The sequence below is a fragment of the Lissotriton helveticus genome, chromosome 4_1 (genome assembly GCF_964261635.1).
Source record: "Lissotriton helveticus chromosome 4_1, aLisHel1.1, whole genome shotgun sequence".
NCBI lineage: Eukaryota > Metazoa > Chordata > Amphibia > Caudata > Salamandridae > Lissotriton > Lissotriton helveticus.
This window is the reverse complement of record NC_136063.1, coordinates 1,143,562,361-1,143,586,627: the sequence shown is the minus strand read 5'-3', so window position 1 is coordinate 1,143,586,627 and position 24,267 is coordinate 1,143,562,361. Positions and strand designations below refer to the sequence as shown.

Below are 24,267 nucleotides of genomic sequence, written 5' to 3'. Positions count from 1 at the left end.
CTGCAAGGCAGTGTTATCACTCCCAGGAGTCAGGAACAAAGGCCTGGGCATGAAGGAGGTCACACCTTCTCCCTCCTGATAGAGCACTCGACGCTCTGAAATTTGTAAGAGGTGCATTATATTCATGTACGAATTGCACTCATATATATTCCATGTTTTGTTGAACTTTGTGCATATTGAAACAAAGTTATATATCCTCATGTGAGAATCTGTAAAGTCAAATCGTGGCGCATTTACAAGCTTGAGTAGTGTTGGCACATATATAGAGAACACGTAATTGGGCACGTATTTAATGATTAGTAGGTAGATCAAATGTATACACTTATGAGATTCATATAAAGGCCTGTATAACGAGTGCACATTACAGAATGGTCTTAGGTTAGCCAGACTTGTAGGCCTCACTTTCGTTTTCCTAAAGGTTTCATTTCTCCTCGTTTGCTCTTAGGTCAGGAGCTAATTAAAATGTATGTATGTGGAAAGTTATCTTTCCCCCTACTGCAGGTGCAGGAATTTGACCTCCTTATTTTAGATTTAAGGAGATACATGGGAGGAACGGAATGCCTTTGAAGAGCTTGGACGAGTGAAGGAAGGACACCTTCCGTGCCTGTCGAAACTTGGGAGCCAAGGTCGACGGACAAGGCTGAGAAATTAATTGGACTTTGTGGAAAGTTACTCAAGAAGGAGTTCATAAAATAATGTACCATGTGACCTGTTAGGGGTGTAACGTTGTCTTTTTGTATTAGGCACAGGGACAGATTTTCAGGACTTCTGCTATGACTGGGGAAGTAGAGCATCTTAGAACAAGCTCTGTGGCTTTATGCTATTTGACGAATCTCTGCAGGTAAATGTTCACCAGTGTCCTAGGTGCACAGCGTAATAAATGGAATCAACTATTCACAAAATTAGGTCAGAAAAGCAAACTCTTCAAATAATTTCTTTAACAAAAACATGTATATTGCAATCAACAGCAATAGAATCAAAGGTATGCCAATATCTGGACAGCTATTGAATTTGCATCACAGAAAATTGGTAAATGATAAATCAAACATCAATATTTATGCACAGTGATTTGCAACATGCAAATAACAAGATAATCTAATACATTTTCGTCAGAAATGCCCAGCCCAGCCCAATGCATTTCCGGATTTGATTCATCCCTTCTTCAGGGGCCACTGTAAAAAGACAAACAAACCATCATGTAATACATTGCTGATGCTTTAACGAATTGTTGTACAAGCACAATAACGTTCAGAAAAAGGCAGAAGAGCCAAAGCCCCCTATATATACTTACACATGGCAAGAACAAAGAGTTCATGTGAGAAGCATAACATGCAAAAAAGGACCAGAAATCAAGTTGATCTAGGAAAAGGTAACCGGAAACATTGTGGCTATCAAGGCGAATCAACCAGAAAGTGCGAAAATTGTGAGTGATAAAAAATGTATGGACAAAATCGTGCTGTGATACCACAAACCAAACCGTGTTATCAGTGCATAGTGTCCCTAGTGTCAACGACCGCATGCACTCAATGAAAACATCAAGGCCAGCCATCATATATACCAATGGCAAACTCACTGGATGCTGTAACAGCCGAATTCAACTTTTCAACAATGTAGTTACTGCAAAAGAGGTACCCAAACTGTGAAAATAAGCACAAATCTCAATATGCTACATGTCGCTTTGAAGACGAACTGAGAATAACAAACATTAACCAATCACGAAAACCAGGATTGCCTCACTAATTGTCTTGTATGTAGAAGACCTCTGTGGTCTATGCCCAACAGTCTGCGCAGAATGACCCTAATGAAGAACGCCGTGGAATGCAATCTCTCCGTCTCTGCAAAACAGGAATGTTCACCACCTCACACATCACCCTCATCACTGAGTATTAGTTAGTTAAACAGTAAACCTGTCGCTGAATCTCCTAAGACTGTACACAACGAAACCAGAACTGGGTATTGAAAAACAACTGCACTGGACATGGACTACGTGCCAAATACAATATGCAAAAAAACTTACGAAGTAATCACAGCTGGAACACCAACTGAAAAGCTGACTATCAGATCTGAGTCCATTCACGCTGTAGGACACGCGCCCTTTTTGCCATACACTATTTGAAGCTCCGGCAGTCTTCCGGGTAGTTAATTCCACAAGTGCGTCCATCGAAGTCAAAAGAAGACTGAAATGAAGCCCTGTAGTGCAATCATCTAAAAATGGGCGCCACCTTAAACACTGCATGAAAGCCGCCCCTGCGGCCAAAGTACACTTATGTAACAACATCCTTATGCCCGTATCACGATTACAAACAAAGGAAAATAAAAGTGAAGTGCCCGAGGAGGATAGAAATTAACCAGTAATGATTTAATGACTTGACCGAGATCTCCGCAATGTAAATGAAATGTAAATGTATTGTATTTATATAGTGCACTTCTACCCGGAGGCCTCGTAGCGCTGTATTCATACCGCTGTGGAACCCATCCTGGCTTTCCCTGTGAGATGTCCACTCCTGGGCACCCCCAAGGTGAAGCCAGGCATCCACAGCGCTGCTGGGGCCGTTGTGGAGATTAAGCAAGCTATTGCCCAGAGTCACAGAGTGGGACCCATGATTAGACTAGGCACCGAGGCGAGAATTATCAGGTCCGGGGAAATTGAGTCCAAGAGCCGCCGAGGTGGGAATTGAACCCTGGTCCCGGGCCAGACCTCTGCATCAGGGTCTGCCGCTCTAACCATTGAGCCACGCTTCTACGTGAGAACCCGTAACTGAGACAGAAAAACATGCCGGCAAGTGGCTGATTAAAAAGTGCAAGGTAATATTCAGAAACACAAGGTGAAAATAAAACAAATGCATTTAATGAGTTGCCATGTGTAGGTCATATTTAACAACCTAGGTGAAGGAGTAAAATTACAAGGTCTACATCAATTGATACAATTCACGAAAACACATACCAGATTAAAGGAAACACAACATTTCAAGTTTGTCATTGAGACCACCTGGCATCATTGTCTGTAGTCTTAATCCACCACACTTCACATTGAGATAATAACCGAGCATTGTCTTGACCTATATTTCAAGTTAAAATTTCCAGTATGGTGAATCTCAATTGTGCAATTGAATGTTGATGTTCTAGCCAATGTGTCACAAAATGTGATTTTAGGCTACGTGTTCGGATTGTACTCTTGTGTTCTGAGATGCACACCTTTATTTTATGTGTGGTTTTACCTACGTATAATAAGCCACAAGGGTATTTGATGCAATATATAACATGTGTGGAATTACAATCTCCATTGTATCTTAAATGAATTGCCTTGCCAGAATGTGGGTGATTGATTGTATTTCCCATAGTGACATTGTTACAGTTGAAGCAGTTATAACACTTGCGCATACCAGTATATGTTTGTTGCATAGATTCAGTTGTGGGTGTCAACAATTCTTTGATGTTTCTTCTTCTCGTGTAAGCGAATAATGGTTCTAGATCAAACTATTGAAATCTGTTTCGAATTTGACTCGACCCATTTGACGTGAGTATACTTCTTAGGAAGTCAACATGTATGGACACCTTTTGAGGAAAATCCTTCTGGGAAATTAGGAAGGGATGTCACTTTAGAAGTAGGAGTAGGGACAGATTATTCTGTAACTATAAATGAAAAGAGATTGGAACGCAGTGTCTATACTCAGCTGTGTTCAGATTTTAGAATTCATTATTCTGTGCCTATCGTGCCGTATGAACTATATTCGTAGATTGGGCATGGTATTAGTTTTCATGTATCTTTACACCTTGATTTTGAGGTGTATCTATATTCTTGGTTTTGTAATAAATCAACCAAAACCTGAATTCGTAGTCCGAAGTTATTTAGATCAATGGGGAGAGGAAAAATATAACTGGTAAATTATAATCTTCCCTCCACACTTCTTAGCAGGCTATAAAGACCATCCACCAGAAAATCTCGAGTAAGCTTAGGATACGGAATTCAGCCTCATTACTCCCAGAAAGTTTCTGAGGCTGCACTGCCTCTGATATGCGTCAGGGCTGCCTTCCAAAGGAGTAAAGAGACCTCGCCCTGCCCCAGGCACATTTGCTCCTGGAAAGGCAGGAAATTTGGTATGCAGCAGGGGTACACCCCCTGAAGGCCTGCCACATCTCTAGGGTGAGCTGTCTGGTTCACACCTGAGGAAGACTTCTGCCATTTTTAAAAGTGCTAGAAATAGTGCGGAACTAGGAACAGAGGCAGTCTGGCACCCGGACATTTTGGTCTTACACTTAGGGGGACCAATTTGGCTCAGCGAGGGAGGCGTGATCTGCTTCAAGACATACAGAGGAATTTGAGGGAGGCTGGCAAAGCATTTGGAGGCACCACCATCATCTGGTCAGAACTGATCAGCAGGAACAAATGGCGAGGGGCCCAATTACAGAGCGCGGTTGAGAACTCACGGAAAAAACTGAACCTCACTGTGAGCAAGTTTAGCAGAAGCAATGGGTTTGAGTCAGTTAGGCACGGGCTCATCCACACAGGCCACCCGGAGTTCTATGCAAAAGATGGGGTGCTCTTGTCCGACGAAGGCAAGGTTGTCTTCTGGAGCAACCTGTGGGGTGCAATGGCATTAGCAGGTTGCAGATGAAAGAGCCGGCAAAGGGGGGAGCCCCAGGAAGATGGAAGCCCCCCTGGCGGCGTGGCAAGAAACTACGGGGATAATGGTTGGTACGGAGGCACACAGGAGTGCTATGGACCGAAATAGGACCACTCACCTTGGGATGCCTTAGGTTGGGTCAGTTGGCCTAAGGGCGATTTGTAGGACCACTCACTCAGGGATGCCTTACGGCTTGGTGAGTTGGCCTACCACAAGGGGGTAGCTAACGGAGATGGCGCTCGCTGCCCAGCCCCCTCCGGATGGCAGGGCACAAGAATCTGCAAGTTGTGGCCTAACTCCGGGATGGAAGCGACACTCCCTGCGAGGGAAAATCCAACCGAACTAAGCAACGACCCAGTAGGGCCAAGAGACAATGCAAGCCTGCAAATGATCTGTAGAACGAACTGTCTGTCTAATCTGCTATTGTGCACTGTACATTTGATTTATTCAAAAACAATGTACAACGAGATACAAACATGGCACGACACAAAGATGACAGCTCACCAATAATGATTTATGGCAGGATGCACAACAATAGGTAATATGTATATGCGTGTATTCCTAATAAAACTGCCTCCAATAAAGGACCACCATGAGACAAAGTGTACATTGGCTTATTTATGATAAGGAATACAGGGATGGAAAGTTGGGAGTGGGCAAGTGCGGGGGTTATGTAGAATTACTCTTTCACATACTCTGATTTTTATTTGTTAAATCGATACCAAAACACCCAATTTGGTATTAGTATAAATAAGTACGGAGAGGACACAGGAGTATTTTGGTACAAATAGAAAGGCCTGATATTACCATTTTAGAAGTTTTGGGGTTAACTCACAAAGACAATTAAGGGTCTGTGAACGAGTATTACAGGAGCACTACATTACGTACGCCCAAATGCTTTTCTGGATAGACCCCTTTTGAACCAATTATGCTAGCTTACAAATGATAGTCTAGCAGTGAAAGCCAATCTACTAACACTACCCACAATGCAAAGAAGTACATAAGCATTGCAGTGTTCACAAAAGAACCGCACCACTTTCACGTTTCCTATGCATGAACAGTTTATCCAGTCAGGGTTCTTTATTTACAATGCATTCTGGTACTTCTAGTCCAAAAGGTTTAATGAGATAACAGTGCAATAGTTGTCAGAGCAGAAAGACAAATCATTGACTGGGTGGACTACTTATGCACGGACATAAGAAAAAGTTATCAGCACAACCAAAAAATGCGTAATCATGGGACAAAGCATTTATTTTCGTTAATAGCACGATCCATGAAGCAAAAAGGGGGAAATTACATGATAGTTGGAAATTTGATAGAGATTGTATGATTGCATGAGAGAGCGTGAAAGTAATGGAGAGTGTAGGGGAAGAAGAGAAAGACAGAAGAAAGAGAACTACAAGAAATAGAGAAAGGAGGAGAGGAGGAAGCTGCCTTGAGAGTGGGAAGGCAGACAGAGAGATAGAGAGAGAGAGAGAAATGCCACACTGACAAATGTGATATGATATTTTGGGAGCTAAAGAGACGGGTATACTAACAGACAGCCAGATACAGTTAGTGACTGAAGAGGAATTAATTGATGGGTGAAAGCATGGGCCTGCAGTCAAAAGAAAAGTGAATAAGAGAGATATACTAAATATATTCCATTAATTTAGCAAAACTTCCGAGAATGTATAAAGCGCCTACGATTATTCTTTACACAGTTACGTACATAAAGCGCTCTGGTGTCTGCAAGTAGTAAACAAGGTAATGTACACATACTAATAATATAACCAACTGCACTTTCGGTGGATACTGACTTTAAAGTTCTTTTTCACGTCTTCGTTGCTAATTCCCAGATGAAGCTGGCATGCCCCGGTGTTGCAGAAGCAGCCAGTACGAACGTGAACACGATTGAGACTAGCCAGCTTGTCAACCTGGGAAGAGAATTTCAAAATAATGAGGCCCACGACCAAGAGTGTACGAGTGTTGCAGGCTGTACTTTTTTTTAAATATAGACTGTGTATTCAACATTTCAAAAGGTGCGCTAAATAAAATTCAACTCTCAATACATTAGTACTAACATTTGCTTATAATGCATTTGTGCCCATTTCCGCACTCGTACGAGAAATTGAACACAATTGTTTATAACAAGTTTTTTATTATCAATATTATTGGGGTTTTTTCGTTTCATAAATGGAAATCATAACAATGAACACTACTTCAGTCACTTAAAGCACTACATTAATTGGGAGCACAGTTTATTGTACGTTCAGCAGAATTACTCAGTTTCTAAGCCATAATTGCGCTATATATGTCACTTGGCGTTGCAGCCACGATGAACCCCCCAAGGACCCCATCTTCTGTTGTGTTTTGCAGGTCAACCTCTTGCTCAATGAATTTCCTCCTGTATGTGTGAGCAATGGTCTATGCATATGAACCAGTGTGCAGGCGATAGGGCCCCATGCCTGGCTGGGTGGATGATCCGCAAAACCCCTTCCAGTCCTCCCAAGATTCCCAATAATGCTATCTTAGGAGCAAGCTTATCGGAGAACCCAAAAACACCAGCAAGAGACAAACAAGGTGTTGGCCCAAAAGGTGAGATTCAATGGAGAAGCCACCTTTTTAGGGCAAATGGCAACTGCCCATTTGCTCAGGTACACGGGCTGGGCTGCCAGTAGAAACAGAGAGGGGGAACCTGTTGCAAAACCGTTTTTTGGTGTGTGTGTAGCCCACAGGTAGCCATGCCTCTAGGATGGGCTACCAAGCTCCATACAGCAAAGGAAGTGTTTAGACATCTTGAGAGAGGGCAGAATAGTGCACTCTGAGATTGCTAGATGCCACACATAGCCAAAAGCCGCCATAAGGCGAGAGGGATCCGGTAGCCCATTGGCTAGTAACCGCCTCATCCCCCAATTTCTGGGCATACATATGACACCACTTGCATGCTGAACCTCAGATCACATCTTGACTGGAGAAAGGACAGAAGAAATATTGCCCTGCTGACACCTGGCAAGAGAGGATGCACCAAATGCTGTACTGCACCTGCTGCCCCTTGAGCTAGTGAAGAGAGGACTGTGCCTGTGGTGTCTGGCTCAGGGAAAAGTCCCAGACAAAAAAGGCGAACAACAGTCATTCAGCTGCACCCTATCCCAGCACCAGGGCAATAAAGCTGAAGTAGCCTGTTCTGGCTAGTCAGTACTCACGGTTCACCACCAACAAGCAGCCAAGAAGCCCACCACTTGACACTCAAAAGTTGCACCCATGTCTGCCAGACCCGGGAGAGTCACCAGACTGTGGATAGGTTGCCCAAGAAGGATAATAGCTTGCACCATAGGACATCCCTGGAGCTGCTGTAACCGGTGACTGGCAGCCCCATCCATTGCTGGGCTTCTACTGGCTCAAATAGGACTTAGAGGGACCCAGACTCCTGTGACTAAAGTCACCTCATAACAAGCATGGGTCGAGGAATAACCCCAGGAAGACCCAGTCGAGCATACAGCACAAAGAGCATCTTTCGGCAGCCTCAGCATCATATTTCCTCAGCACCAGGACCACTTGTAAGAAATTGGGTTGTTAGTTGACTAGGGTGGGAGCCCTGGTCAAGAAGCAACCACAATCTTTGTCAGGGTGAGGCACAAGCCAACACTAAATTACCAGTTGCTGAACACTCTGGTAGTGTGGCACAGAGTAGTCAGGCTTAACTTGGACCTTGATGGACCAAGGGCGGGCTACAGGGACCCAGTTAGGCCAGCTGAACAAAATACACTAAATCCTAGTTTGTGGAGCATTGGGAGGATCCGGGTCGAAGATGTGTCATACAGCCAAAGTGAGGTGTCAGGTCTGAGATGTGACGAGGCTGCTCTGTGAGGTCCTGCATTGTTGTTAAGGTGCAATGCACAGTTTTCCATCCAGGATGTGTCATGCGGTCAAGGCGATGCTTCTGTTCTGAGGAGCTGCATGGCTGAGATGTGGAGTCGGTTGTCATCGCCAAGGATGCCATCGATGAGTGATGTGGGACCCTGCTTCTAGGATGCATCGTGCACCGGCGGTTCTGATGGGCTACGATGCGGGTGTTTACGATGGGTCCCGTCCACACAACAGAGTGGATGCATCAGGTCCTCTTGGGTTTGCGTACCGCAGCAGAGGAGATGTGTCAGCTCCACTGGGTCATAAAGGCTGGCAGAGCAACTTACTCCTACTTCCAAGGGTCCCTTACTGGGGTGGCACCACTCGGCAGGGTAGACTCACAGATGGCAGAGTCCAGGTGTAGGTACAGGGTTGGTGGAGGTGTGTACTGAAGTGGTGGTGTCCGAGGTCCAGTATTTATACCCAGTTGTTCCTTTGAAGTGGGGAAAAGATTCCTTGAGGCAGGCCCTTGAAGGGCAGAAGTGCTCTGCCGTCCTGCCCTGGATTCAGACTAACAACAGAGGGTATGCAGTCCTTTGTGTGGAGACAGCACATAGTCTATTCAAGTGTAAATGGGTCTGGGCCCAGCTCAGACATCCCATCTTGCCAGTGATGGCCCATCCAGTCATACTTAAGCTCACCATTGTGTGTGGCTGTCGTGGAGGAATACACAAAGCCTGTCAACTACACCCAGACATGTGACCCAGGGACAGGATGTAGGCACCAAATGGCAAAAGCTGTAAAATGCCAACTTTTCTAAAAGTATACAAAAAAAGTGACGGATGGAATGCTTCCATTAATCTCAGCAGTGGTAATTACTCTGGGTCGCATCCCAATCCATTGTATTTTGCATACCGTCACCTCAGTTTTCAAAATTGTAACTTAAAATCTGACTTCATCATAACTTACAATTTTTCATTACAATTCCAAAGACACCAAACATGAATTGGTTACCTGTTCCCATTTAGAAATTACACCTATAAAATGTTACCTAATAAGGTAACTCTAATGTTATCCTGTGGGAGAGTTAGAACTTGCAGTAGTGAAAAAACAAATGAAACAGTTTTTCACTACCAGGACATCTAAAACTTGAAACTACATGTTCACCTTTTTAAATATACTGCACGCTGCCCTCTGGCATATCTAGGGCCTACCCTAGGGGTGACCTAGGTGAATCAAAAAGGGAAGATTTGGGCCTGGTAAAAGTTTATTTTGTCAGGTTGACATGGCAGTTTAAAATGAGGGATTGGCGAAATATTTAATTCCACCAGTGGAATTGGAGGATTTTCTGCATTACTCTTGTAACACGGAATTACCAATACATTCTCCCGCTCCACTCCACTGGCGGAAATATTTCCTGCTTTTGTCATGGAATTTGTTAAGAGCTCTGGTAGGTATGACAACCAGGCTTCCCACTCACATATGTCTGGAGCTACTTAAATCCCTACAGGTGTCACTGGCCCACAGTGTAAAGAATAACCCACAGAAACAACCACAGTTAAGTACACAGGTTTCAAATAAATATGGATGTGCTTCCCTTTAACAGAAATTAGAACTAGCAACACAGCGCATTCAGGATAAATAAATATGACAGATAATTACCATAAATACTGCTGAAAGGAAGGACACATAACCATTTCCTGGTCTTTGAGCTGCTGTTTCGAAAATGAGTTGCAGCTTTCCTTCCCTTGTAAAACTCGTGCCAGAACTGCAGCAGGCCACGTTTCCTTTTACCATGTAAATGAGGCAGTGATCCGGACACAGTTTTCAGAGGTCCAGGTGCTGGTACCACAAAGACGGGTACATAAAATGTGCACTCATCTAGCAGTCTGGCACGAGAGACCTGGGATAGAATGGACCTAGAAACTGAACTGCACTCTTGCTTGTCCCCCCTTACCCCATGCACGTCCCATCACCCTGCCTACGCTGCCGCAAACCAAGCCATAGTACATAAAGCATAGTCGCAGAATGTTTCCTAGCATCCAGCAACTCACCAAACCCCCCAGCGAAGCCGCGGATGTCACTCCCTCCCAAGACCTCTACAACAAGCTCGGCTCCGACTTCCACCTAAAAATCAATGCCCTCTAAGACAAGTTCAGTGAACAGACTCCAGAAACCACCATTCCCTCCAGCGATGACAGCCACCCACCACCACTACCTGGACACCGGTCACCACTGAAGATGCCATCACGACCATGAAGAACACCCACTCAGGAGCCCCCACAGACCCCTGCCCACCGCACGTCTTATACAGAGCCATCACCGCCATAGCACACGCGATACACCGCATCATTAATGCCAGCTTCGAATCCAGCTTCTTCCCAGATGACTGGAAGCGGACAGAGGTCAAGCCCCTCCTCAAGAAACTCTCGTCTGACGCTATGGACCTGAAAAACTACCGTACCATCTCTCTCCTTTCCTTCGCAGCCAAGGTCACCGAATAAATCGTCAACAGCCAGCTGATGACCTTCATCAAAGAGAATTCCATTATCGACTCTTCCTAGTCCGGCTTGAGCGGTAACCACAGCACCGAGACCACGCTCCTTGCCGCCACTGAGGATATCCACACACTTGTCAACCAGGGCCACACTGCAGCCATCCTCCTGCTGGACAGGTCTGCTGCTTTTGACACCGTCTCCCACGGCACTCTTGCAGCCAGACACCGGCATACGGGGAACCACCCTCGACTGGATCCACTCCCTTCTCACCGGTAGAACCCAAAGGATCAGACACCCACCCTTCCTCTCTGAACCCAGAGAGATCAACTGTGAAGTACCCCAAGGATCATGGCTCAGCCCCACGCTCTTAAACATCTACATGGCCCCTCTCGCCGCCATCGTCAGACAGCATGGGCTCAGCATTGTTTCCAACACCAATGACACCCAGCTCATCCTCTCCCTCACAAAGAACCTCAAAAACACCAGACTCAGCTACCAGGAAGGAATGAATGACGTTGCAGCCTGGATGAGCGACAGCTGCCTTAAGCTCAACTTGGAGAAGACTGTGGTTCTCGGGCCCTCTCCCAAAGCCTGGGGCAACACCTGGTGGCCCACTTCCCTTGGAAACCCACTCACCCCCAGGGACCACACCCGAAACCTCAGCATGATTCTTGACTCCTCCCTCACCATGGCTCGCCAGATCAACGCCGTCACCTTCACCTGTTTCAACTCTCTCCGCATCCTCGCAAGACGTTCAAATGGATCCCCCCGAAGCTGGGAAGACCGTCACCCACACACTCATAACCAGCAGACTGGACTACGGAAATTCCCTTTACGCCGGAATCAACAAATCCCTACTACAAAAACTCCAGGCCATCCAGAACACCGCGGCCAGACTCGTCCTCTGCACCCCATGATGCTAGCATATGACCCAACACCTGCTAGACCTCCACTGGCTCCCCGTCGAGAAGATAGTAACCTTCAAGCTACTCACCCTCGCCTACAAATCCCTTCACAACATCGGACCCAAAGTCAAGTCAAGTCAAATATACTTTTATTTGATTTCGTAAAAAAAAATCATAAAAGGGTGGGAGAACCACCATGGGTAAAACATGCAGAAGTATACCTTGTTGTTGTAATTATTTTTAAAAAACAGATTTTTTATAAAAGGTATAAAAATGCGATATTTTAAAAAGTACTAACATATAAGCGAGGACCCAAATACCTTGACAAAAGAGTCTCTTTCCACGTACCCAAGAGAAACCTCTGCTCCGCCAACCTCTACCTAGCGGAAAACCCGCACATCCTCAGAAGCAGAGCAGAGGGAAGAGCCATATCCTACGTCACAGCCAAGGCCTGGAATGAGCTCCCAGTCAACATCAGATGCACCCCTACTCTGCACACCGTCAGGAAGAGCCTCAAGACCTGGCTGGACCCCCCCCAGTGCCTTGAGACCCTCACGGTGAGTAGCGTGCTTTAATATTCCATGATTGATTGATTGAGGATGGACAACGAGGCCACTTTTACCGGAGTTTCGGTTTGAGGTGGGTTGTCCTGACAAGACCCAGGGACCTCCAAAGGAACAACTTGCTTTGAATCAATCTGCTCTAAGAGAAAGTGTAAATGACAACTGATGCATTGCACAATATCTTCCTAGCAGATATATAGACAGTCGTTTTCAGTTCTGTAAGTTTTCACCTTTGACATTTGTATGCTACTTACGATCAGAGCCCATATACCAACTAATAGCTTGGTAAAAAGACACTAAAATAGTAAACAGAATTTACAATCAGGCAACTTTAGTTGTTGGCAAACATTATATACTAGCATATGTAAGTTGAGAAAAGAAGGCAACGCCTGTCCGACGTCTTGACGTATATATTGTTTCTGCCGGTGTTGAAAGCTCCTAATAGCAGCAGCTTGTATTAGTAAGTGCTGCAACGGTTGCAGTCTCTAGCAGTAATCTGTATTGCAATTTTTTTGATACAACACCTTTTTATTTATTCATTTACTATCTAAAGCGATTATCGTCCAACCAACTGAACATAGAAAAATTGGCACAAAAAAAGTGTTCAATAATTGTAAGTGAATAAGACATAAGGAAAGCAACCCCTTGTATGTCACCCAAAAATACAATCTCAAACTTTTGTTCCAGCTCCTCGTTAATCCTATTATATAGACCACATTAATTTGTTTTCTGTGAGGCGTTTCCTGTGTAAACTCAGAATTACACTTACTGACAGACCAAAGGAACATGCAAGCAGCAGCAAAGAGATGCTCCTGCCACAGGTAAGTGCAACTCTGTGGATGGAAGACACTGGATGCAGAGGGCTGTGTGCCAGGTAGGAATGTTGCAGCTTAGGAACGTTGTACCACATGGCTGCAATTCCAGGGGGGAATTGAGCACTGCATCCAACTGTACTGCACTCAATCTGTTCCCTTTTCTGCATGTTGCAAGAATGCAGGATCCCTTCTCCTTCAGTCCTAGGCTCCAGGAAACCCACCTTATTCTATGTTGACAATGGGAGACCATGCTGGGTGAGCCATGCAGGGATCCGGAAGGAAGAGGGCGAGGAAAGTTTACGCGGCAGGTCTAATTGTGCTTTTACAAATGAATGAGGTAGGCAGTGGGTACAGCATTGAGAGTGAGCTCACCTCCAAGTGACATGTAACGAAAAAACAATAAAAACATGTGCTGGACAGCTGGTGCAATTTAGGATTGGGCGGAGTTTGCAGAATCTCAAGGAGATACTATGTAACACCATGGAATCTGCAGAGTAAAACTCAGAGAGTTGCACCTACCCCTATTTAAAACTGCACACACAGGCTGCAATTGCAGGCCTCAGACATGTTTAAAGTGCTGCTTAAGTGGGTGGCACAATCAGTGCTGCAGGCCCACTAGCAGGATTTGATTTATAGGCCATGGTCACAGGTAGTGCCACCTTACTAGGGCTTACAAGTAAATTAAATATACCAATTGGGTATAAGCCAATCTTACCATGTTTTAAGGAGAGCGCACAAGCACTTTAGCATTGGCTAGTAGTAAAGTACACAGAATCCTAAGGCCAGCAAAAACAAAGTCAGCAAAACAGGAGGTCTGAAGACAAAAAGTTAGGGGTTAACAATAACAATGATGCCCGGTCTAAGACCACTCCATTGAAGTCTGGAGCGATCTTTGCTTAAAGTGTGTAACTAAAGTTGAGACTTCTTTGGTGACCATGTAACTGTCCAAATACTGCTTATGCCCTCCCAGACCTTCTCCCTGTTGGATTTGGTCACCAAGGCTTAGCTGAAGTAGCTGAACACAACTCTTCAAAACTTTTCAAAAGTTTCCAAACGTTATGGTTACCATTGCTTGTTTGAGCTTTGGACTAAACATTTACCATTTACGTTTCACTTGAAAATCTAAATCTCCGGAACCCTCCAGTGGATCTTGCTTGTCCTGGGGGTCTACAAATTGATAAAAATATAATCTATATTTCTAAATCGATGTCAGATTTTGTTTGTGTTGTCTGACTTTCTTATTCTGTTGTTTGATGCCTCTAAATACTTTACACTATTTCCATTGTTCAAGCCTTGCTGTTCGAAGCCACAGCTACCCAAGAAGTTTTACAAATGAGCATGATTGGACTCAAGACTGTTCTGTGAGCGTATGGCAACGTGAGGCTTCACAACCACAGCATACAATACACTACAATCCTCACAGATAATAATAGGTTTTGGTGTCCTTAAGCTCATTGTACATGCCAACCAAGTTCCCTCACAATGGTATCTCCCATATAAATGTGCCCTTCACAGAGCCTAGAGCCCTCCAGAATTACCGGAGTCACCCAAGTGGTAGGGAGTAAGGAAACGGGAATGGGGGGGGGGGCATATACAGGAACCCCATCATAGTTTGACCCTCAAATGTAGGTTATCGATATGGCAAAAAGCCATCCATTTCTGACCATCTGTTGCACAGCCCCGTAATAGAGGGCACTTCCATTCTGTCCAGTCCACCATTATGCACTGACTGGATGCATTTATCTGTTACAATACTTGGCTTATTAATTGGTCACAAAAGCAAATGATCACTGTGTGAATCATTTCAAAGAATCTCTCCAGAATTTTATGAGCGTATATTTAAAGCAAATAGATACAACTCTGGAATGCCATATTGATTAGGGACAGAGGATGAGTATATGGGTGTTTTATCCCAGTAAATCTCTGTGCAGACTAAAAAGGGAACACTGTTAAGGACCCAGAGCAGTTCCTAATCAAAAACAATGTGCATTACATGGTATTTGAAACTCTGAGTTTGGATGCCTATTTTGTACTGCCAACAAGGGACAGTGTTTCCCCCTCTGACTGGGACAATAATGATTTGTTTCAGTTCCCAACTAGGCAGGAGGCTCCCCATATAAATCTAGGATCTCCATTAGTCTCTGGTCTCTAAATTATGGGTAATATAGCAACAAGAGCATGTAATGTGCATAAAATGACACCCGCTCTTCAAGTCCATCATCCTACTGAAAACCCTGTGCTAATCCATCCATTCATATCCAGTCTATTTGATGCTCAATAGCCATGGCAAAGGTATAGGTGAAAGAGACAACATTGTCTCACTTGGGAATTCATCTGATAGGGTGCAATTAATGTGTATTCAAGCTAAGGGAGTACTGTTTAAAGTATGAACATATTTAAGTAACCCTGGGCCAATAGTTATCTTCCATTGGGCCTGGCAGAGAAAACCACATGCTAGAGAGTTGACATCTTTCCAAAACTCTATTAATATAAAAGCTCTGGGACCAGGAAACCTATGTAAGCGTGGTAATGCAGCCTGGACTCTGAGGTAGTGTTTTGTGATCCAGTTTGACATGAATCACTTTTAGTCTGGGTAAACCTGAGTGGTGATAACTTTAATCAATCAATTGGGTAAAACTTAAATTAAGATCTTGAATTCCATAAAAATAAACAAAATGGATCAATAGACAGTGCAACTTGCAAGGGGGCACTGGCTTCAGAATAGCTGAAATGGATGTTCCCTGTGTTAGAAATGGGGGTCTCTAGTTAGCAGTAGCTTGCACTCTGTCCTTGTAGGGACCCTTCCATCTAGTCAGGATAAAGGAGTTACACACCCAGATAACCTCAGCTCACTCCCTTGGTAGCTTGTCACCAGCAGTCAGGTTTATCTCAGAGGCAATGTGTAAAGTATGTGTACTTAACACACAGTAACAGAGTGAAAACAATACAAATGGACACCACACCAGTTAAGAGAAATAAAGTATATTTATCTAAACCAAACAAGACCAAAACTAAAAAAATCCAACATACACAACACAAAATAAAACCTTTAAAGCATTTCAAGCAAATCTGTCTATTGAACTCTATGGATGCGATGATTTTACACAGAGGACCTCCAATGTGTCAAATTCCACAGAGTAAAAAGCAGCAGAGGAGGGATGCATTGGACAACACAGCGGTAAGTTGGTTCCTGAGACCTTGGGGGGGTGGTACATCCGTTCTGCTGCACGCAGGAGAAGTGTTGCGTCAAATCAGGACTGAAATGTGTCAAAATCCAAGAAGGTACTGGTCTGCGGGTGATGCGCCGGGAAACCGGTCACACAGGAGTGATGTGTGGAAATCTAGATGTGCTGGAAATCAATGCGGTGGTGGCAAACAGGCGCTGCGTTGGTTTCTTCAGCCGCAGTCCCATGATGTATCAGTCTTGGCAGCCACACAGCTGGCCCTGCGTCAGAGGCAGTGTGGTGGTCTCAGACTTCAGAGACACGTGTACTGAATCCAGGCTGCAGCAGTTTGTCCAGCCATGAGCAGGCACTGCATTGATGTGTGGCTCAATAGTTAGAGCGGCAGACCCTGATGCAGAGGTCTGGCCCGGGACCAGGGTTCAATTCCCGCCTCGGCGGGTCTTGGGCTCAATTTCCTCGGACCTGATAATTCTCGCCTCGGTGCCTATTCTAATCATGGGTCCCACTCTGCAACTCTGGGCAATAGCTTGCTTAATCTCCACAACGGCCCCAACAGCGCTGGGATGCCTGGATTCACCTTGGGGGTGCCCAGGAGTGGACATTTCACAGGGAAAAGCCAGGAAGGGTTCCACAGCGGTATGCGTTACAGCGCCAGGACACCCATGGGTATTAGTGCGCTTTACAAGTACAAATTATATTGATTTTTTCAGCTGCACAGCAGTGGTGTGTGGAAATATCTCCCACACAGCAGTGCTGCATCAGAAAAGTAGTGGAACCAAAGAAGGCTTGGGTCTAGTTACTACCTGGCCTAGACCACTCTAATTTATTAAACAACAAAGATGGCCAGATAGATTCATTTAGTATTTTCGCACCACACCTAGCCAATAATCCTAAGCGGGGAAAATTTTCATTTTAGTCATTTTTACTTATTTACATATATATATTTTTTAAACATTTCAATGTGTCCAAAAGCAAAAACACAATTATCAAAACATTTTACACCATCAATACAAAAACATATTACAGACAATAAAAGTGAAAAACATTCATGTAGACACCATATACAAAGGGGGGGAGGAGGAATGCCTCCACCTATTTCATTTATGGGGCACCAGTCCTAATGACATATATACAAACAAGCGGCCAATCACTAGTTTATACAGGCCTGCTTATTAACGGCGCTGGAAACTATTTTTGTAAGGGTCTAGTTGCAGGGGAGATTTTATTCTAGGCTACATTCCTGTAACACCCATTATAGTTTATGTTCCAGCACAGAGTCAACGTGTTTCGAACCCTGAATCTGTTTTGGGGTTCTCCTCAGGATATGGACTGGAGATGGCCTTCACTGTGTATCTTTTATTCTTCCCAGGGCTGTTGTCTACAATTCAGGGGAGAGCAGGGGAACTCTCTGGCCGTTCTTTATTTTGTGCGATAGTGTTTCCAGCTAGAAATTGCACTTCACTATACTGTTGGTCGCGCTGCGCTCTGAACTTCTCAATGCTGCGAGTTCAGGATGTTCTGAATTCCGGCATTGCTGCCTCGATACCAGCGTGTTCAATGCTTGAGTCACGTTCTCAATTCGTTTTGAGACAATCTCCTCGCCGGCTTCCGATTCTGCTGCTCCTCGGTTCAGACGCTGGCGCGCAAATACTTATACCCCTTTTGGCATGTGAAGTAGGCATGCTTCAAAGGATTGTCTTTGTAGTGCACAAGTTCCTGTCCTGCCTAGTCTTTGCTCCAGATAGAGTATTACAAAAATAATTGCTATGGGACTGGTAACATGATTAGCTGATATATAATGTTTGGAGTAGTAATTATGTTGAAAGACTCAACTACTCTCCACGATGACAAAGGAAAGACCATCTCACAATCGATCTCCCTTTAATATTTCCAGCATTTTATCAGACTTTTGGAAAACTGTATGAAATATTCCAAGCAAAAGAATTCCTTAAACATTTAAGAGAAACAGAAACCCATTGGATGCTTCACCTGTCTAATGTATATATATATTTTTTAAACTGACATTGTTCTTCTTAATAAGTAACCAGATACTTTTGAGCAATTATAAATTATACTTAAGATATAAGGTACGGAAGTTAAAGGTTGCAGAAATAACACAATATCACCTTCACAACCGATAACCTGATTAAATTAATCATTTGTGCTTGATCAACATTAACATTCGAATGAAAATTGCAAATGAATTTTTTTTAACACAAAAATAAATAATAGGATAGGAGAAAACAAAATGCTAATAATAAACATCTTTACCACATTATCCACTACGTCACCCTACCTCCACATGTCCTATCATGCTTAAACCACAGCACCAAACTTGGTAGAAATGATTAAAGAACATCTCTGGCCCCCTGGCTGGCAGTAAACCCATAAATGTGCACCCCTCTGGCTAATGCAAGATTCAGCTTAAAAGCCTTTGGGCAAGGTAAAAGCCTGACATGAAAAAGCTGTGCACTATGTAAATAGCAATAGCAAAAGTACATTTCCCTATCATTTGTGCAGATTTATACCCAGGAAAAGATGTGAAAGAGTACGGTTTGCGAAGTTAAAGTACTTTTAGAAATACATTTCTCACTCGGACAAAGATTACTTTTTTTTACTTAACTTTCAAACTGTTACAAAAAGTCCAAGGCTGGAAATATACTCTTGAAGGTTTCTTCTACATTTGAAATAAATCTCAGCTTGGCTGGAGTTCACAAAGAATCTCATGAATACGTGTGGGTGTGTATACTTTCGTAGACTTCTAAGGGTGCAGCAACAAGACAAAGAAGTACATATATGTATTTCCACTCAATAGAATGGCGGCATGGATTATGATGTGAATTGTGCGATTGCACAAGTATGGAATATATATTTTTCTGCATATGCAAGGTTTGTATCTGTGGAGTCCTTTAAAGGCATTACAATTGAGGGAAACCACAAGCAAAATGTCTATGATGTCTCCCCATTTTACGAGTCTGTTCGTGTTCACTGCTTTTTGCACGGGCACCTGCTCCTAGAATGACCCTTCTAACTATACGTTACAGATATGGAAATGTCCCACACTGAAGAATTTTGGACCGTTGCAAGTGCAAGTTACAATTGCATATTTTAACAAATATCTATGATGTGAACCAGGCAGTGGACTTACTATACTAAATTCCTCTTTTTGTGCACCTAATTAAGATTTGTGTGATAAAACAAAAGTGTGTGATTCTGCCCGGATATGCAAATTTTCTTTGCTACAATCTTAACTCTGATTGAAATAGTGAACGCTTTAAAATCTCTCTGTCAAGCTGGTGATTATGGCAGACCTACAGCATGTAATCTCATGAAATGCAGGGCTAGAGGTTCATATAACAATAAAAAGATATGAACCTTGAGAGTCTTGGATGTATTCGACTATAAAGTTACAGGACCGTAAAAAGGGCTCCAGTTAGTTACACCATTGTATGCACTTAGGTGATCTGGGGACTTGGCATAGTTAAACAGATTCGCTTCGTTCTACCTTTGTGCCTATCTGCTAAGTGTAATTTATAAAAATTCAGAATGCACCTGATCTAATATTGATCAAATGCACAGTAACTAGTACCAAAATGAACAAGCACAATGGACATCACTTAGTTATTACACCTTTTATGTGCAATTCTTTTCCGCGCGTCGCTATTTACCCCCATGCTTCAAGCAACTGCAAAGTCTAATACTATTTAAAATAAACCATCTTGATCATTGAAGATAAAAAGGCATGAATCTATTCCAATTACAGCCATTAAAGGATGTGCTTGAAACAGTTAAGTTCATTCCATCATGCATTTTTCTGATGTGTAAATGGGCAAATACATAATTACCTGGTCTTTTTAGAATCTGGGACTATTTCACCTTCACGGCGGTAAATGTATAATTGCCTGGCAGAATTCCACTCTCGACGAAAGTTTGACTACAGTGGATCTCTCCCATTTACTCGCCAGTTTTAGCATGATCCCAAATAAACTTGATTAACTGACGTGAGTTACTTAGGGTGACCCTCCCTCTGGATACCACAGGTTCCAGGGATACCTAATTCCAGGTACAAAGGGTAATACGTTATTGGCATCGGAAATGTCCTGAGGAATGCCAGTGTGACCCAACACTGTGGGCACTTGTGATACAGTAAACACATGTCAACACTTTGGCAGTAAGGAGGGGTGAAGGAACTCCTAATTCTTTCCTGTCACCACCATCCTTCACGTTTTTAGACCTAGACGGTAGCTCCAGGAATAAATTGTTCAGCAGAGACACGACCATACTAGTTTTAACCTTTACTGAACTTCTCTTTCTGTGATCCCAGAGATATATTTGTACATTATTTGTTTTGTGTTTGTATTGTCTTCCCCTCCCTTTGCTCCACCCCAGGCCTTTAGGTCTGCACGGGGGTGTATTGAAGCAAGCCCAATGATGAAGTATGTCACAATTTTGTGAGTGAGGGAAGTATTTTTTCACAGAACACGTGGCACCTTCAAAATATGTTTTGCTACTACTTCATGTGTGTTACAGTTATGTGACTGGAGAGGCTGGAGTAGAAAGAATTTGCCATTCCCCCCTTAAGTCTGTGTAATAAACTATTTCACCATTTGATGAGACTACATGCATTACAACTGACACAACTGTGACACTGGTCTGGGGTGGCAATAACTAGCAGCCTCTTACATCCTAATCCCAACAACTTCACTAATACATATTCTTGAATGTCAGTTATTTACTTCCCAAGTCATCACATTGGGAGTCATTACACTGGGGGCCGTAACTTCCTGAGTACCTTTTCATCACATTGGAGTGCCTTTACTTCCCAGGTAAGTTGTAGGTATCACATTAACACAGATCTGTCTGTCTGTCTGTCTATCTTTCTATCTATCTAATATTTAATTATAATGTAATCGTTTAAATAACTATACAGTGCCAATCTTTTAACTCTAAAACGCCCCTCTACTCCATACACTACCCATCCCTAAACACTAAAAAACCCTTAATAACCCTATAGACTACCCATCGCTGAGCACTAACACACTATTACTACCCCATATACTACCCATTGCTAAACCATAAATAAACCCTTACTACCCATAGAGATTATTCATCCCTGAGCTTTAAATACTCCTTACTACCTCTAAACACTACCCATACCTGAGCACTAAAACTTCTTAATTTCCCTGCACACTGCTCATCATAAACCCTAAAAACTCACTACTACCCATACATAAACTTAAAAAAATTAAAAGGATAAATCCATATTTTCATGTTATTTTAAAAAAATAACATTGCATTATTTAGCAATGTAACAATTATTATTTAAAAATACATTATTTGTATTTAAAAATTACTGAAATTGTACTTAGACCTAACTTAAATTTCCCTTAGAATTATAATATTTTGATTATCTTACCAATATATATGCTGATATTTAATCACTGGAAGACAATGGTTAAAGTGATGTTCTATTTAGGTGTTGGAATGAGCAACTAGCCAACCATTGAAACATGCCATTTGCAGTTTAGTGAACTAACTATAACTTGCTCTCCATCATGCACTTCTATTAATTCCAATATATTGCATCACTCGTGACATGTTAAATGACATCATTGATGACATCACTGATTATACTTTAAAAATAACATGTCTGAAATTACTACTGAGATCAACCAATGATTTTAACAATGCCCTATAGTCTTTAAGAGGATTAATACAACAACCTGAATCAATGGTTGGATTCTTATAAATTCGCCTGTAAGCCTTCTTTTTTCACATTTCTTTTTTGGGTTTTTAAAAACATTTCAACCTTGACACACTCACACAATTTCCTTATCGCATGTGCATGATGTATCATGTGAGCCCAGGCATACAGGTAGGGATTGCTAGATTAGCTACATCATAACCCACAGCATTTATTTAACATAATAATTTCCATTTTTGTTTGTCGATGTGATACCATGCCTGTTTGGCAGTGTTAAATATCCACAAGATACTGTCTAGTACTTACATTCTGTGCCTGAAGCACCATATCTTACAGAAAGCTATAGCATGTGGCACAGCCATATCCCTGGAAAGACAGTGCTGCACATTGGTAGGATAGTATCCTTCATCAGCCACCTGATATCCAATCGGTTTTTCGTATCCACCCACCCATTGCCACTTCAGCTAACCTTGAAATTGCCTTAGCGTCGTTTTTATTCCTCTTCAACCAAAACTACAATACCCCCCACCCCACTCCAATGCAGAGGAGTGGGGTGGAGGGGCTAAGTCGATGTATAGACAAGAGCAGAGGCAATAACAGAGCTAAATAAAACAAAACAAAATAGGGAAAAAACCGCCATCCCTGTTGTTGCTCCACTTTTTTTCAGGCGACCGGCGTACATGTATACCCTATATTCATTGCTTAATTTGAGCCAGTGGTTTCCGGTGCTCAGCACTGGCACCTAATTGGTTTCTGGTGCTCGGCACCGGCACTTAATTGTCAACACCACACTGATGACAGTCTCCCACATGGTGGCACTGCTCATTTAATTTAGAGATGAACAGAGCAACAGCTGTTTAATAATACAATATACTTACACCATTACTATTACCTGCCTCCCCTGGCATTCCTTTAGCTTTGGGGGCCTGGCATAGTCTGCACGTCTCACTTGCAGGCGAGAGAGATTTTTATTTTATTTTATTTTTTTATAGGTTTTTATTGAAATGAACAACAAAACATAAAGCACAAGGCAAAAATACAGTGACAGTGATTCCGGGTCCAGGTGGGAGCAGCTCCGAACATTACAAAACGTACAGTGTAGTGAAAAGCAATAGTGGGGAGGAGGGGGGGGGGCAGCGAGGAAACAATGCAATGTATACAGTCAATACAAAACAGTGGGAATGCCCGTTAGGGGGACAAGGGGACATCAGAGGTAAAGTCATGTGGGGGAGTACATATATTTCCACGATAAGCATTCCACTGTGACCAAATTCTGTTCCACTTCCGGGGTCTGCCCCGAGACAAATATACTGTCTTTTCCCTAAACATGCACCAGTCCATATTCTCCTTCCACGCCAGTACTGTGGGCGGTCTGTGGGAGCCCCATAGCTGTGCAATATCCCTCTTAGCAACCATGTCGCCGAGGGTCGCCCAGCAAATCTGAGAAGCATTATAATCGTTGGGTTCCCACACATTCAAGAGACAGCGCCGGGCCTCGGGTAGAAACGGAACCCCCGTAACATGTTCCATAATCGCATGCACTCGGGACCAGAAACCAGACACTTCGGGACATTCCCACAAAATGTGAAGGAAGGTGCCAATCGCACCGCAGCCACGCTTACACAGCCCATCCATAGAGTAACCCATTCGAACCAGACTCGGACCGGTGATATACACCCGGTGAAGGATCTTAAGTTGGACAAAACGAAGGCGGGCGGGTATGGCAACCTCTTTAGGCGAGGACAAAGCAGACTGCCAGTCCTCGTCGTCCAGTTCCAATCCGTCGGCAATCCATAAAGCCCTGAGGTGCGCAAGCAAGTCAATTCTGGTGTTGATCAATTTTTTATAAATCAGTGAAATTGTACTATCAGGGACATGGCCGTCAAGGATACGGTCCTCGAGAGGCGAGGATTCGGGAATAGCAGTTCCCACAGCAAAAACTGACAGCAGGGCATGACGTACCTGAGCATATCTAAAGAATTCCCTATCTCCAAGCTCATATTCCGTCTTGAGCACCTCAAAGGTCTTCACATTTCCTTTAGTCCAGAGGTCACCCACCTTACTTAGACCAATCATGTCCCATTTATCAAAACCTTTCACCCGCCATAGATTGCCCAAGCCTTCGGAAGCATACAATGAAGTCG

General features: G+C 43.4%; 1 protein-coding gene across 1 annotated transcript in view; it reads right to left on the bottom strand.

Moving 5' to 3' along the window:
- The window catches only part of LOC144829032 (molybdenum cofactor sulfurase-like), a 1,966,499-nt gene that overhangs the window by 710,870 nt on the left and 1,231,362 nt on the right, over positions 1-24,267 (bottom strand). Inside the window, exon 7 of the mRNA XM_078687750.1 lies at positions 6,425-6,541. Within this exon, the coding sequence (XP_078543876.1) occupies positions 6,425-6,541 (117 nt within the window). The remainder of the gene's footprint in view (positions 1-6,424; positions 6,542-24,267) is intronic.